Source organism: Crotalus tigris, unplaced genomic scaffold (assembly GCF_016545835.1).
Source record: "Crotalus tigris isolate CLP2741 ecotype Arizona unplaced genomic scaffold, ASM1654583v1 scf7180000017551.9496454, whole genome shotgun sequence".
Taxonomy (NCBI): domain Eukaryota; kingdom Metazoa; phylum Chordata; class Lepidosauria; order Squamata; family Viperidae; genus Crotalus; species Crotalus tigris.
Genome location: NW_024096469.1, coordinates 5115734 through 5129461, shown reverse-complemented (window position 1 = coordinate 5129461; position 13728 = coordinate 5115734). Strand labels below are relative to the sequence as shown.

General features: G+C 39.7%; 1 protein-coding gene across 7 annotated transcripts in view; it reads right to left on the bottom strand.

The window, feature by feature from the left end:
- Positions 1–1541: 1541 nt before the first annotated feature.
- The window catches only part of MCRIP1 (MAPK regulated corepressor interacting protein 1), a 42310-nt gene continuing 30123 nt past the window's right edge, over positions 1542–13728 (bottom strand). For 3 of the 7 annotated variants that reach the window (XM_039344891.1, XM_039344822.1, XM_039344880.1), the window contains exons 2-3: positions 12495–12647; positions 9672–10157 (exon numbers count right to left, since the gene is read on the bottom strand). In XM_039344891.1, the coding sequence (XP_039200825.1) occupies positions 10045–10157; positions 12495–12647 (266 nt within the window). In that variant the 3' untranslated portion in view covers positions 9672–10044. Of the gene's footprint in view, positions 2364–9671; positions 10158–11341; positions 12141–12494; positions 12648–13728 lie in introns of those variants that run through there. The other 4 variants (XR_005556877.1, XR_005556878.1, XM_039344839.1 and 1 more) reach the window with 2 other exon arrangements.

The window sequence follows — 13728 nt, the reverse complement described above, 5'->3', positions numbered from 1 at the left end:
ATTACAACAATTCTTCCCATGGAAATGTCTACTTGTTTTGAACAAGTAGGGAAGTCAATTGCAAAAACAGGACACTAGAGGGAAGTTTGGTTAACAGTTACAGGATGACACAAAATATCATTACGTTGGAAATACTGAAGGATTCTTTCGAAACATGGAATCAGAAGTTAATTTCAACAATGTCAATAGCAATGTTTGCTTCTATGGGTGGAAGTTTGTACTTTCAGACTTGCAAGATTTTGCTAATGTAGCCTTATAATAAAGTAGAACTAGTTCATCTAATCACGTTTCCTGTCTGATAGACAAGGGGGGGCTGATATAAACCAAGAGCATGGCCAGTATAGATATATCAAATACTTTGGCCACCTATTGAGAAGAGAGGACTCATTGGAAATTCCCTGATGTTGGGAAAGACTAAAGGCAAAAGGAGAAGGGGATGGCAGAGGATGAGATAGTGTTATCGAGGCAGCGGGTATGAGTTTGGGCAGACTTAGGGAGACAGTGGAGGATGGGGGGGTCTGACATGCTTTGATCCATGGAGTTGTGAAGAGGCTGCCACAAAGAAGAAGGAGTCGAGCTATTTTCCAAAGCACCTGAAGGCAGGACAAGAAGCAACGGATGGAAAGTAATCAAGGAGAGAAGCAACCTAGAACTAAGGAGAAACTTCCTGACAGAACAATTAACCAGTGGAACAACCTGCCTCCAGAAGTTGTGGGTGCTCCAACACTGGAAGTTTTTAAGAAGAGACTGGACAGCCATTTGTCTGAAATGGTATAGGGTTTCCTGCCTGAGCAGGGGGTTGGACTAGATGACCTCCAAGGTCCCTTCCATTTTTTTTTTATTATTATTACTACTACTATCCTGTTTGGGACTGTGGTAGTTGTTATCCAATCCAAATTATTTGGAGGTCATCAAGTTACCTAATCCAGTACAATTTGAGAACATCATTTTGGGACACGTTGGTCATATCAGGTGAACAAACCACGCTAGCAATATCCCTGTACACATTACAGCTTGATAGCTAAGGACTTCAATAGAGTAATCTCTGCATTTCTTTGATGGCAATGAAAGCATGGCAATGGTCCTTCAGGATCATGAGGATGGGACCGTCTTTTTGGTCAGCAGACCGGCGTTTTCAGCAGTAAGGTATACAGTATATTAAGATAGTCTGAACATTTTATTGCAGAAATCTTGGGACTTTTTCTTTTTTCATGCAAAATGTGAGTTAAGACTTCCTCTTATGCTAGCTAACACATCACTGTTTGGTTTTCACAGTCTTAAATAGGTGAATCTTGAAGTTGTATATGAAAAAATAATATATATAATGAGTTCTGCATTTAAAAGTCTGCTGTTTCTGACTTTCAGCTTTTTTCTCTAGGACTTTCAACCGTTGGGATGCTATTATATCAGTAGCCACTAATGGTAGCAAATATTTTTCTGCCCTTTGCAGTAGGAAATGAGTCAGTAAAAAGGAATCAAAAGTGCCAAGCTCAAATGAATCATTTAACAAGTAATAAAATATTTAAAAACTAAGCATCATCTAAGCATATTTTAAAATCCTTTATTCTGTAATACAAACTGCAATTGTCATAATATCTATATCTGTACTTCCTTGTCAAAAGATGTTAGAGACTAGTTCAAGCATAGTTCAGTTTAAAAGACGGGAAACAAAGGAAAAAACAGAATGTAAAATAATGAAGGGAGGAAGTAATAATGAAGTTGAATATTATGTAATGTACTCAAGCTGATGGCTCAGAATTTGACAGGTGTTTTCTGGGAACAGGGGAGAAGTCATCAGTTGCACCAGAAGTCATCTGACCAGTTCAAGCCAAAAACCTGCATGCTTGATATTGTGCAAAACGTTAAGAAATCTATCATATCTATATCTATCTATATCTATATCTATCTACATCTATCTCTATCATCTCTATCTCTATATCTGTGTTAAATTTGAATGGCTAACAAAGAGTTAAAGGGAAGCTGGTATAGCTATTTCAAGTTCCTTTGCTCTTATCAGCCAACTACACCCTTCTGAGATTCAAACCTGAGCTACTTGCACGTTAGGCAGCTGTGATTTCTTCTTCCCATATTTGGGCTGACCGGATGCATCATAAAAAACACATACGTCATATCTATATCTGTATCTATAACTATAACTATATCTCTATATCTACATCTGTATCTACATCTGTATCTATATCTATCATCACCAATCTATCATCATCCATCTATCTTTGTTTTCTTTTCCACATTGCAGATGAGGCTTTGTGATCAGAGCTGGAGTTCTGGCCGATGCTTGCTACAGATGAACCGGCTTTCTCTTTTTTTCCAGAAAACTGGGCAACGTGTCTGCTTGTGGAAATCTTGAAAGGAGATACAGGAGAATTAGAGACCTCTTAGCATCATGCCTATACCTCATTTGTTAAGATTTATTAAGACACCTTGAAAAATAGTTTCCTATAGTTTCCTCCTCCAACGTCTATCTTGACAGATCTCTGGAGAGCAAGAGGTGGCGGCAGGGGAGCAGCACTCCCAGGTCCTGCACAAGGGAGGCTGGCCCTTCCCATTTCCAATTATGTGTGGTAAGGATGCTGGTGACATGGTTCCGAAAGAAAGCAGATTTTCAAAGAATTTTGAGGCTTTTTCCTCTAAATGAATCTTTTATTATTCTGCATAGCTTCGGCACTAACAAAGTTAAGCCAGAAACTGAATCCTCCCTCCCCCAAGCATCTGTAACAAAGCATAACTCACTCCTTCATTTTACAGTCATCAATCACATTCTCCAATTAATGTGAAGTGTGAGGTGCCCCTCCCGTTGCAGCTGAGCTGACCTTGGCCACACTGTGCCCAGACATTGTTATGGTTAACTTGCATACTTTCCCATCCCTTAAACTACTACTATCTGCCTTAACTCTAGAAATGCTATACGGGCTAAATAAAACAGGTTTGCTTCTTCATATATGGCAAGCAAGAACATCCGATGTTAGCAGTCTTGACAGCTGGCTTGTTGGGGCAGCCTTCCCTCACACAGCTCCCCTGCCACCCCCTCCTCCTCTCCAGAGATCTGGAGGGGAGACAGAGATCTGGAGAACAAGGTGCAGCCTTCATATTGGCCACTTCTACCTCTCCAAGCCCTCCTCGATTAAACATACATTATACAGTATATAAATTAAAACACAGCCAAAAAGAAAACATAGTTAAATCACTAATTACAGTGCTTCACATATTTTCTGGGAAAATCACCTTTAGGAAGGAAGAGCAAACCTTATTAAGGGAAGGGAATTGAAAACCGTCAAAGGTCTCGTTCTTTCTAATCTGCCTTCCCTTTCAGCCTTCAGTTCTCATTATTTTATTATTATGTATTTAAGAAGAAGATCAAAGGCCTCCATAGCTCAGGATACTCACCTTAAAATCAAAACCCAGAAAAATTTAATTAATCCACAATACCACCCTATGAAGAATGAAGATAGTCTTTGGACCCTGAGAGCATGCAGGTGTCCAGTCAGAATATTAATAGCACATCTGTCAGCAACTGGAAGTGCGTAAGTCCATGTACTTCCCTTCCCTGTCTCACAACTCAGTCCATACATCCTTTAATTTTCAGACACATCTTTTTCTCATAAGCTCCTTAAAAACCCACAAGATATACTGTAATTAGCAGGAAAAATAAATCTAGCACTCCTGAATTCTTTTCCCAAGGGGGAAAGGAAAGTTCACGGCCTGCAGGCTGCTAGCAAAATGGTCAAACAACATAACTATTGCTGCTAAAGGCAAGAATAAATAATCAATTTTGCAGCTCTCTCCTGTTACTACATCTTATTACCTCCAGAATGTGGCCTGGGATTGCACAAGGGGCTAGGCTAAAATCCAGTTAAGTAGTTTGCAGCCAGCTGTTCAGTACAGACCTTGCCAATGTGATTTTAATAACCCAGGAAGGGATAGGAACACCCAAGGAAAACTTTGCAGTCAATAAACTTGATGGACTCTGCTTGTTTTGTCCTGTTTCAATTCTCCTCCCCAGCAGCAGCCCATCAATTTCAAAACTGCATGGCCACAAAGACAGAGGCATTCAGTCTCTCAGGCCTGCTTAGAGAGAGATGTGCATTTCAGCCAGGGTCAGGCCATATGCCCCCAATCAAAGGAAAACCCCAAATCCAGCGGGCCAGAAGGCAGCCCAACCACCGCACCCCTCCTGCTTCTCCCCCCCCCCCAGCTACCTCCTTCAGAGTTGTCCTGATTCCGACGGGCCTGCTGGCATAGATCCACCAGCTTTGTCCTACAAAGCACAGCTCACCTGGCACTTCTGCTTGCCACCACGCCAGCAGGCCTGTCGGGATCAGGAAGGCTCTGAAGGAGGTAGCTGCGGGGGGGAGGGGGAAGCAGGAGGTTTTCCAGCAGGTGCCGCCAGGCCTGCAAACGCAATGCTGCTCCTCTGCTTTCCAACCCCGAAATTCCAGAGTAAAGTTGGGCAGCCTCTGAGCTGGAATGACAAGCTGGAAATCTGCTATAGTCTTGGCCGCCGCCCCCTTCTTTGGCTGGGCGAGGCTGGAGTGCTCGGCCTTTAGTCGGGGCTGCTAGCATGGCAGTGGGTGGGAGTGCCGGGGGAGTGCCGCTTTGCAAGATGGAGGTACTTGCAAATCCCACCCCAGCTATGGCAAGGAGCGGCGACTGTGTCTGTACCTAGGAGGCAAGAAGGAATCGGAGGGGCGCTGGGCCTTCTGGCCCGCTGGATTCGGGGTTTGCCTTTGATTGGGGGCATATGGCCTGGGGTGGGCCGGTCCCTCACTGTCTCCAGGGCGGCCCCGAGCCAAAACACCCCACGGGCATGTCTATCCCCTCTCCCTCCTCCTTTTGTCTTTAGTGTAGATGCAACTGACTCCTTTCCCCAGGCTGTGTGCAGCTTCCAGAAGCGCCAGTCAGCAGGAGCCCGCATGGACTCTGGGTGCTCAGCAGAGCCCCAGCAACACCACGGCTCCAGTTCCACCACGGCTCTCCCACAGGCCTGTGCTGCATTGCCACTGCTTCAGCTCATTCCCACGCTACACTTTTACACTTTTTTTACACCTTTTTTTTTACAGTGCTTTTCAACCCATCGTAAGTGTACCACTATCTGCCAGGTGCCAACGTGATATGCATACCACCGGTTGAAAAGCCCTGATCTAGATGAAGCTTGTGATGTCTCCCAACATCACACTTCTATAATTTTATGTTTTTAAACAAGATGTCTAAGACTCTAAGGTCTTACCCAGTGCTTTTTTTCTTTAAAAAAAAGGTGCCGGAACTCACACACGTCATACAACCCACCTTGCCTACCCTACAACAGGGCTTTTCAACCAGTGGTACGGGTACCACCTGTGGTACTTCGGCACCTGGCAGGTGGTACACGACCATCCTAGAAAAGTGGTAGCAGGGGAGGGGAATGAGCTGAACCGGTGGCAGCACCGCACAAGCCTGAGCGAGAGATGGCTGGAGCTGCAGGGCTGTCAGGGCTCAGCGGAAGCATCAGGATCAGCACTTCTTTGGGACTGTCAGGGCTCAGTGGAAGTGCCAGGGTCAGCACCAGGCTCCAGCTGGAGCTTGGTGCTGATCCTGGCGCTTGGGCTGAGCCCAGAAGAAGTGCCAATCAGCTGGAATGTTGCAGCATCTCCAGTGTCTTGTGATTTACATTCAGATGCTTGGCAACTGATTCATACTTATGACGGTCACATTGTCCCAGGGTCATGTGAAGTGACCAAAACCTGCTGCAACCACCCAGCAGACAGAGGGAATAAAAACCAAACACCCCCACCCCACCCCCAATGCCAATCCTCAACAGAAATGCTCACAACAATGAACACCTCGGACAGGAGGAAGAGCACCACTGGGCGGGCAGGCAGGTGTCTTGCTCGGCTGTGCCTTGGGGGGCACTTTTTTCAGTGCCATTGTAACTTCAAACAGTCACTAAGAGAACTGTTGTAAGAGAACTGGTGTACTTTATCACTTTTTTCCTTTTTTTTTTTTTTTTTGGTCATCAAATTTTTGACACCTTACTAGGCAACTGGTGGTACTCGGATGTTGCCATATCCTAAAAGTGGTACAATGGGTGAAAAGGTTGAAAATCCCTGCCCTCCAAGGTTCCATCCAAAAAAGGTGCCGGAACTCTGTTCTGTGCGTTCTATGAGAAAAAAAGCTCTGGTCTTACCTATCTGTGATCTAGAAAGTTGGTGGGGAATGGAACATAGTCTATAAAACTGACAAATACAGACTAATCTAACATATTGAAACTTCAAAAGGGATTATGTGATTCTTACAGGCAAATCTCTCAGATTAAACCACTTGATTTAAAAAAAAATGCAGTAAAATGCAACATTGAAAATAGGGAATGCTGAATTTCCCCATTCCAAATGGAAAAATACCATATAAGAAAGACTTCTAATAACCTTTGCAGCTCATACAGCTCACTGAAAACATTGCCTCAAATGTCATTAAAAAAAAGCAAAATATCTTGGGAACTATTAAAAAAAGAAAAAAGTTACAAAATGAAATACAAGATAATGTATTTGTATCATGTATCATGTAACTAATTTGAGATGTCAGTCTAATTTGAATAATGTGTTGCTTTCATTTTACCTTAAGAAGTTACTGATCTATTGCAGAAGGAATTTGGTAGCACCTTTTCAGATTAACAATTTTTTTTTACTGTATTAAAAGGCTCTCAATGAGCTACAGCTCAGTTCACCAGATGCATGGAATGCCAAAATCGATACAGGATTTAAATTGGGATGAGATGGAGAGGGAGAGACAAGAAAGACAATCCACAATCTGGTTATGCAATTGTAGGTTACACATAAGACTAATTACAAGTGTCTTATCAATTAACAATGATAATGTGTTAAAAATCCATTGTGTTTGTTGAGATCCTTTGAGATCTCTAAAATTCTTTGATGTATTTGAGTTCAGCAATCTCTTACTGAATAATTAACATATTAGTTATGTCTCATTTTTCCAAAATAGTCCATCTGAGATCTGCAATGGATGTCCTGAGAGATTTAAATGCTCTTACTTTGTCCTTGAATATTGATGTTAAGCTTGTGTAATTTATATTTCTTTGTGCAAATTGGATTGTTCTTCGCAGAATCCATAGGGATATTGCTGGCAGATGATGTCATATCTCCCTTTAGAGAAAGAATAAGTAAAGAAGCCCACTAATCTTGTTTGTGTGGTTGTTGGTGCCTAAAGTTAGGCTGTTAGTGTAAAAGTGGGGGCAAGTTGGGTTTGTTGCAGATTCTGGTTTTCATACTAACGTATATGTTCTATTGATGTGGAGTCCTTGGTGGTTTGTTTGCAGATGTTTAATTATCTGAGTAAGTGACATAGCCCAGAGGCCCCCAACCTTTTGGGCATGAGGGACCGGTTCTGTGGAGAAAGATTTTTCCGTGGACCAGAAGGGACATGGTTTCATGTGCTGCCTGTATCCATATCCTAGTTGTTTTAACATTCAATCTTTTTAGACAATGCCCTGATTAATTTTTCCCAATTTTTGGTTTCCCATTAATATTTATATTTCATGTTTGATATTTATAATTTCCAAATTTTAAATAAACCCAATTCCCTTTATCACAATTCATCACAAGATCTAATGTTCAGAATACACGTCTTATCTATTTGAGTTCTCACCATCTTACATCAACTAATTAGTAATACAATATAATATTCTTATTTTCTGGTAATTTCCATATATCTTAAATTTAGTAACCAAAATTCCTCCTATTTCAACATTAATACTTCCTGTCTTTTTCTCTTATTTAAGCTAATAATTATTATTATTACTGCTAGGTAAAAAAAATATTTATTACATTCATCGATTGATTTTTAGCTTATATATATCTTAATTACCTTTACATTTAACCTTTATAAGCAAATCAATGTTCAAATTTAATTATTAATATTTATATTTCTAAGTTATAAATAACCAAAGTTTTCTTTATCTCATCTCATAACCATGTCTAATATTTCAAAGTATACGTCTTATCTATTTGGGTATATTCTATTTTAATTCGCACAAGTAAGTCAAAACCCAATTTTTTTCAGTCTTTTGAATCCAAAGTTTTTATAATCTTTTCAGTTTTGCTTTTTTCTTATAAGTAAAAACTCCAATCTTCAATAAGCATAGAAGATCTTTTAGTTCACAAACTTTTTAAAAAAAATTTCATTTAGGATCAAGTTGTTCTTTCAATGTTTTAAACTCCCCCGATAGTCAGCTGCTGTTTCTAGAGGGAGGGGTAAAATCTCCCTTCCCTCTCCACAGGGGGGAAAGTACTTAAGGCAGCTTATGCAGGTAAAGAAAATAGTTAGGATTTAAGAGAGGTAGATCTCACCCAGTCTCGTCCATGCTGCCTTAAAATTGCTTGATGGTAAGTGTGACTTCAGCTGTCTGCAGCCTAGTGAAGAGCCATATTGCTATGGTCAGTCTTTCATCCACCAGTTTGGAGGGCTGCTCTGGATCAAGCGGAAGAGCTACTGCCCTCCCGCAATCCAATGGGGATCCCCTCCTTGCTGGTCGCCCCTACAGGGCAACTTTCGACCTTTTCCAGGGTTCCCCAGCGAAGCGAAACTGAACATGGAAGACAAAGCTTGCCTTCCAGACATCTATATTGGCTGCCTTGGCAAACCGGAAGTCGGGTCTTATATTAATTTTTGCTCCAAAAGACGCATTAGGGCTTATTTTCCAGTTAGGTCTTATTCTGGGGAAAATACAGTACTAAATATGTCTGTCTGGCTGACCATCTCAACTGGGGGTTATTTGGGGGGGTAGGGCTTATATTATGAGCATCCTGAAAAATCATGCTAGGGCTTATTTTCTGATTAGGTCTTATTTTTGAGGAAACATGGTATGTGTGAAAAATGGTCATAAGTCTCTTTTTCCAGGGCCGTTGTGACTTTGAACAGTCACTAAATGAACCATTGTAAGTTGAGGACTATCTGTACTATGGACTAATCTAGATTTCAGAATTAATTAATTTTAATTATTTTTTTAATTAAGAATTAATTAAAAAATATCCTATAGAACATTTGGATGGAAGCTAGGATTTATACTTAGTAGATAAAATTAAACCTTCTCTTTATAACTTTCCATTTTAAAGAACAAATATTTGCCTAGCATAGTTCAATGGCAGTATTTATGATTAAAGGATCTATTGATATTCCAGTTTGGACTGCAACATTTTAAGCTTTGGAAACACCTAAGGGATTATTAAATGTTATGACACAGAAAGAAATCTACAAGTATTCTTTCTAACATTTTGCTGGCCATTAATCAATTTGATATGCAATTTCCAAATATTTCCACCTTAGTTGTACAGGACTTGTGTTTATATAGAAAAGGCTTGTGTAAATCATGTTTTTGGAAGTCAACATCTGGGCAAAGAAAGCAAATTCTCAGTGCTGTGTTATAGTGAAAAGATTTATTCTTCAGTACTGGAAAGATAAACATATGGCCCCAACTATACATAGTCCTCAACTTACAAACACTTGTTTAGTGACCATTCGAAGTTACAACAGCACTGAAAAAAATGACTTATGACTGTTTTTCACACTTACTTTGCAGTCACGTGATCAAAATTCAGACACTTGGCAACTGGCTCATATTTATGATGGTTGCAATGTCCTGGAGTCATGTGATCATCTTTAGAGATATTTTGACAAGCAAAGTCAATGGGGAAGCTAGAATAGAATAGAATAGAATAGAATAGAATAGAATAGAATAGAATAGAATAGAATAGAATAGAATAGAATAGAATAGAATAGAATTTATCCCATTCCTGCTGTAGAGTCATGATTGGTGAATGCTTTCCTCACCAGCTGATGATAAAGGGCAGCAAAAGAATGGGCACAAAAATGAGCTTTGCCTATCACACATTGCACACCCATAATGAGATCAATGCTGTCCAACAGGGACTTGAAACAGACACAATAGAGGCAAAATAGGACTGGCAATGAAAGCAGCCAATTTCATGCTGGCACAGTGTTCTCTTGACTCAAAAACAGTTGGCTCTCATTACCATTTCATAGTGGTAAAAGTCCCTTGTGTGTACTTAGGAACTTGTCAGGCTTGGCTACTTCTTCAATTACATTTCTTGGGATACCAGAATTATAGGCTAGACTGGAAAACTGGAAAACTGAAAAACAAAACAGAAAAAGGTAACTGATCTTTACTCAAAGATGATTTTCCCCCCCTTAAGGCAGGGGTTTGTTGAAGTCCACAAGTCTTAAAGTTGTCAAGGTTGCAGACCCCTGCCCTAAGGTGACATATACAGGAGTCTCCCTAATGCAGCAATAATTCTGCAAGGTAAGCTATGTGAAGACAATGTGACTAGCCCAAAGTTACCCAGTGAATCTGTGGTCAAATGGGGACCTGGATTGCCTGCTCCCACATCTACTGTAACTCTATTACACTACAATAGTTCTCCACAAAAAAACCCACAGGAGTTTTTTCAAAGCAGATTACTGGTTAGACTCACAGTTAATAGTATCATTCCTTTTATGTGCATCCTCTGATCTCTGAGTAATTGATGATGGAGTCAGGATAAATTCTGTTTAATAAGTTAATATGGTCCTGATTCTTTTTAAAGATCATTAAAGCAGTCTAAAAAGAAAGTGATGCAGATACGTATTTAGCTCATTCCATTGGTTAAAAGTGCTGATGAACACACTAAACTGCTTCTAATCCCACAGAGTTAATGTTTTCCCTCCATATTTTAACTGTTAAAGATAGTTAATTGTCTTCTATAGAAAGGAAAACAAGTTTTAGAATATCTCCAATATAGATAGATTATTTTAGTATTTATTAATTAATTTAATTTATATGCTGCCCATCTCGCTATCCAATAGTTTTAGCACTACGGAATTCACTTTCATTACAATGCATTTGCCTTTCAGTGAATACAAACCTGGTTTTATTTTTGCTTTTTGCCTTTTCTCCCCTCCCTTAGGTCATACAGCTTGTTTGTTGGCCCTAGAAATGTGCAGGCAAAAATTGCTTCTGTAATGATCTCATCATTACAAATTGATTCCTTACAATATGTGTAGGAACACACAAAACAGAACAAAACGGAAAAAGGAGGAAGGGTTACCATGACATTTGCTCACACAATGAAGATTCAGTTCCTGGGTTGACCCAAATAGGTTAAACCTAAATCTGCCTCTGTTACAAGCAACACAGTTTAAACCATTGTAGATCCTATCTGTCCCTACTGAAATTGCCAGATCCTTCATTGTAGGGCATACATCCAAGGATATGACATCTATTACAGCTTTTTAAAAAACTGAATCACAACCACTTAATATGAAGATGAGTTTAAGATTTTTTTTTTTAATGTGGACTTTGGCCAAGTGTGTCACCAGAACTGAGTCAGACCAATGAGCCACATTGCCAAGAATAACCAATTCCAGGTACTATCAAGTAGCTTCAGATATTTCCCGATCATCACTGCCAGCTTAGTCTTACATTTTTAAATATAGCACGTAAAGCCTAGACATCTTAGCAAAGAAGCCCCTGATATACTGATCCTCCTACAAATTTTAACTGCTATATCTAACCCTGTTAATAACATTTTCCACTATACCTTGCAAAAGCAGAGTCTATTCATCAGCCAAGAGAAATTTTGAGAGAGGAGTGGGGATTCTCACTTAGTTTTACATCAAGTGGCTCTTATGAATAGTTGTTAAAGGCGGAGATCACCATGCTAGAAGGTGGTGAGGGATCTTGTACTGTGGGAGAGAACTGAGGGGAGAGGAAGACAGCAGAGAAGGGACAGATTGTGTTCCCTGCTCCTCATTCCTCCCGTAGCAGGAGCAGAAACTTCTGTCCCCTCTCTCATCATGTGAGAGCAGCAAGCTTGTTGGCCTTGCTTTCAAAGCACGGAAGATGGACCATTATAGGAACAGCTTTTTCCCACTTTCCTCCTGTTATGAGGAAAGAAAGGAAGCACATCGCTGAGACCTGAGGAAGAGACTTGAATTCTGCAGACTTGTGAAATAGCTTACTTTTTGTAAATATCATGCTGCAGGCAATTTTCAAGCGCGGTAGACTCCCAGGAAGAAAGTGTCAACTTGTAAAGGGCAATTGAATGTCTTGATGTGATTTCCACCAGCATTGCTGTCTTCATGAGGTAAAAAGATGCAGGAAGTCATCAGTTCATAGATTTTAGTCAAAAACTGAGGCAATACTACTCAAATAGTCTATGAAACTGCTATGCAGCATTGGCAACATTTTATACCTACTATAAACTTTCAAATTATTGTGTGCAAGAAAACTGAAGATCCAATAAACTAAAAAGCATAGAAATAGCAGCCAGAAAACCTGTGGGGAACAAGATGGACTGAACAAGATAAAAGATCAGTAGCCAAGTGACAGCAAGCTTTACATTTGGACTTGTAGGAATAAATGTTGGAGAATTTGGGAGGCTTCTAATAACTGTACCGAAAATAGAGTAATTAACCAGAAACTGAATTACCTGGGATGAAGCATTTGACCTCAGTTTTGAGATGGAAGATTACCACAGAAAAGTAGCCAACAACAGTAGCTGTCCACTGAAGGAAATCCATGGCTACTGGAAGACACAGGTGAGTATAATAGAATCTCTTGGCATAAATCTTGGCAACGATACCTGATAGTGGAGGAAATAATGGGACAATAAAGAACAAGAATTTCCTATAATTGGTAAAGAAAGGTGACATCAAAAGCCAACAAATCTGACATATCCTAGGTGCAATTCTGATGGCATATTGTGCATTTTCTTGACTTGTAAATAGCTGTATCATTAGATTTCTCCATAGACGGAAAATGTGTAGAGAACATGACTGCTAAGCATCAAGCTATAGTAAATTAAGAGGAAGAATTGAGGCAGTCCTGGACCAATGTTCTCTTCCCATGATAATAAACCTTGATCAGGAATACTCAGTATTGAAGGTACTGATACACAAAATTACTAAAGTGGGGAGTGTCAAAATCAGAGGTCATCAACACCCATCCACACTAGATCCAAAGAGATTTTGCCTGATTTGGTGCTGGTTTTGAATGTTAAGGCAGTGCATTGTCCACAATTTAATGATGTGCAAATAACCAATCTAAATGTAGATCTACAGTAAACCGTGCTCCTGAGTTCCCCACCACAAGCTATCCACTTTAGCTTCAAAAGGAAGTACCTTCATTCTCAAATAACCCCTAACTTTTGTAAGAGTTGGGAATAACTCCCTGGACTCTCACCTGCCTTTTTCATTCATACATATAGGAGTGTCTGAGACAGCATACTGAGCAGGCAGGCCAACAGGTTGACAGGGTCTGGCATGATTTGTGTTTCTTTGAATGCTTCTTATTTAGTTATCCAATCATTTCCAAATGAAAATTAACCTTAGCCAGCTATCATTGTTTAGTTTGTATCAACATCACCATCTTCTGGCAGAAAGTGGAATATCTCACTAACATCAAAAATGTTAAAGGCGGGGACTAAAAAGTTCCATTTAGTTTATGAGTACTGGTAAATTTTAGAGTATTATTACTATTAATAGTTTATTATAGTTGAATTTTTATTAGTTTTATTATTATTTTTAGTATTAGTATTGTTTAACAATTTGGATATTGTATTGTTTAATAATATTGACTTGTTTATATTATTATGTTTATTTTTAATTTGTTTATACTTATGTTAAAGGGGAGTTAAAGCACATTATGGACTTGGTTATTTATAT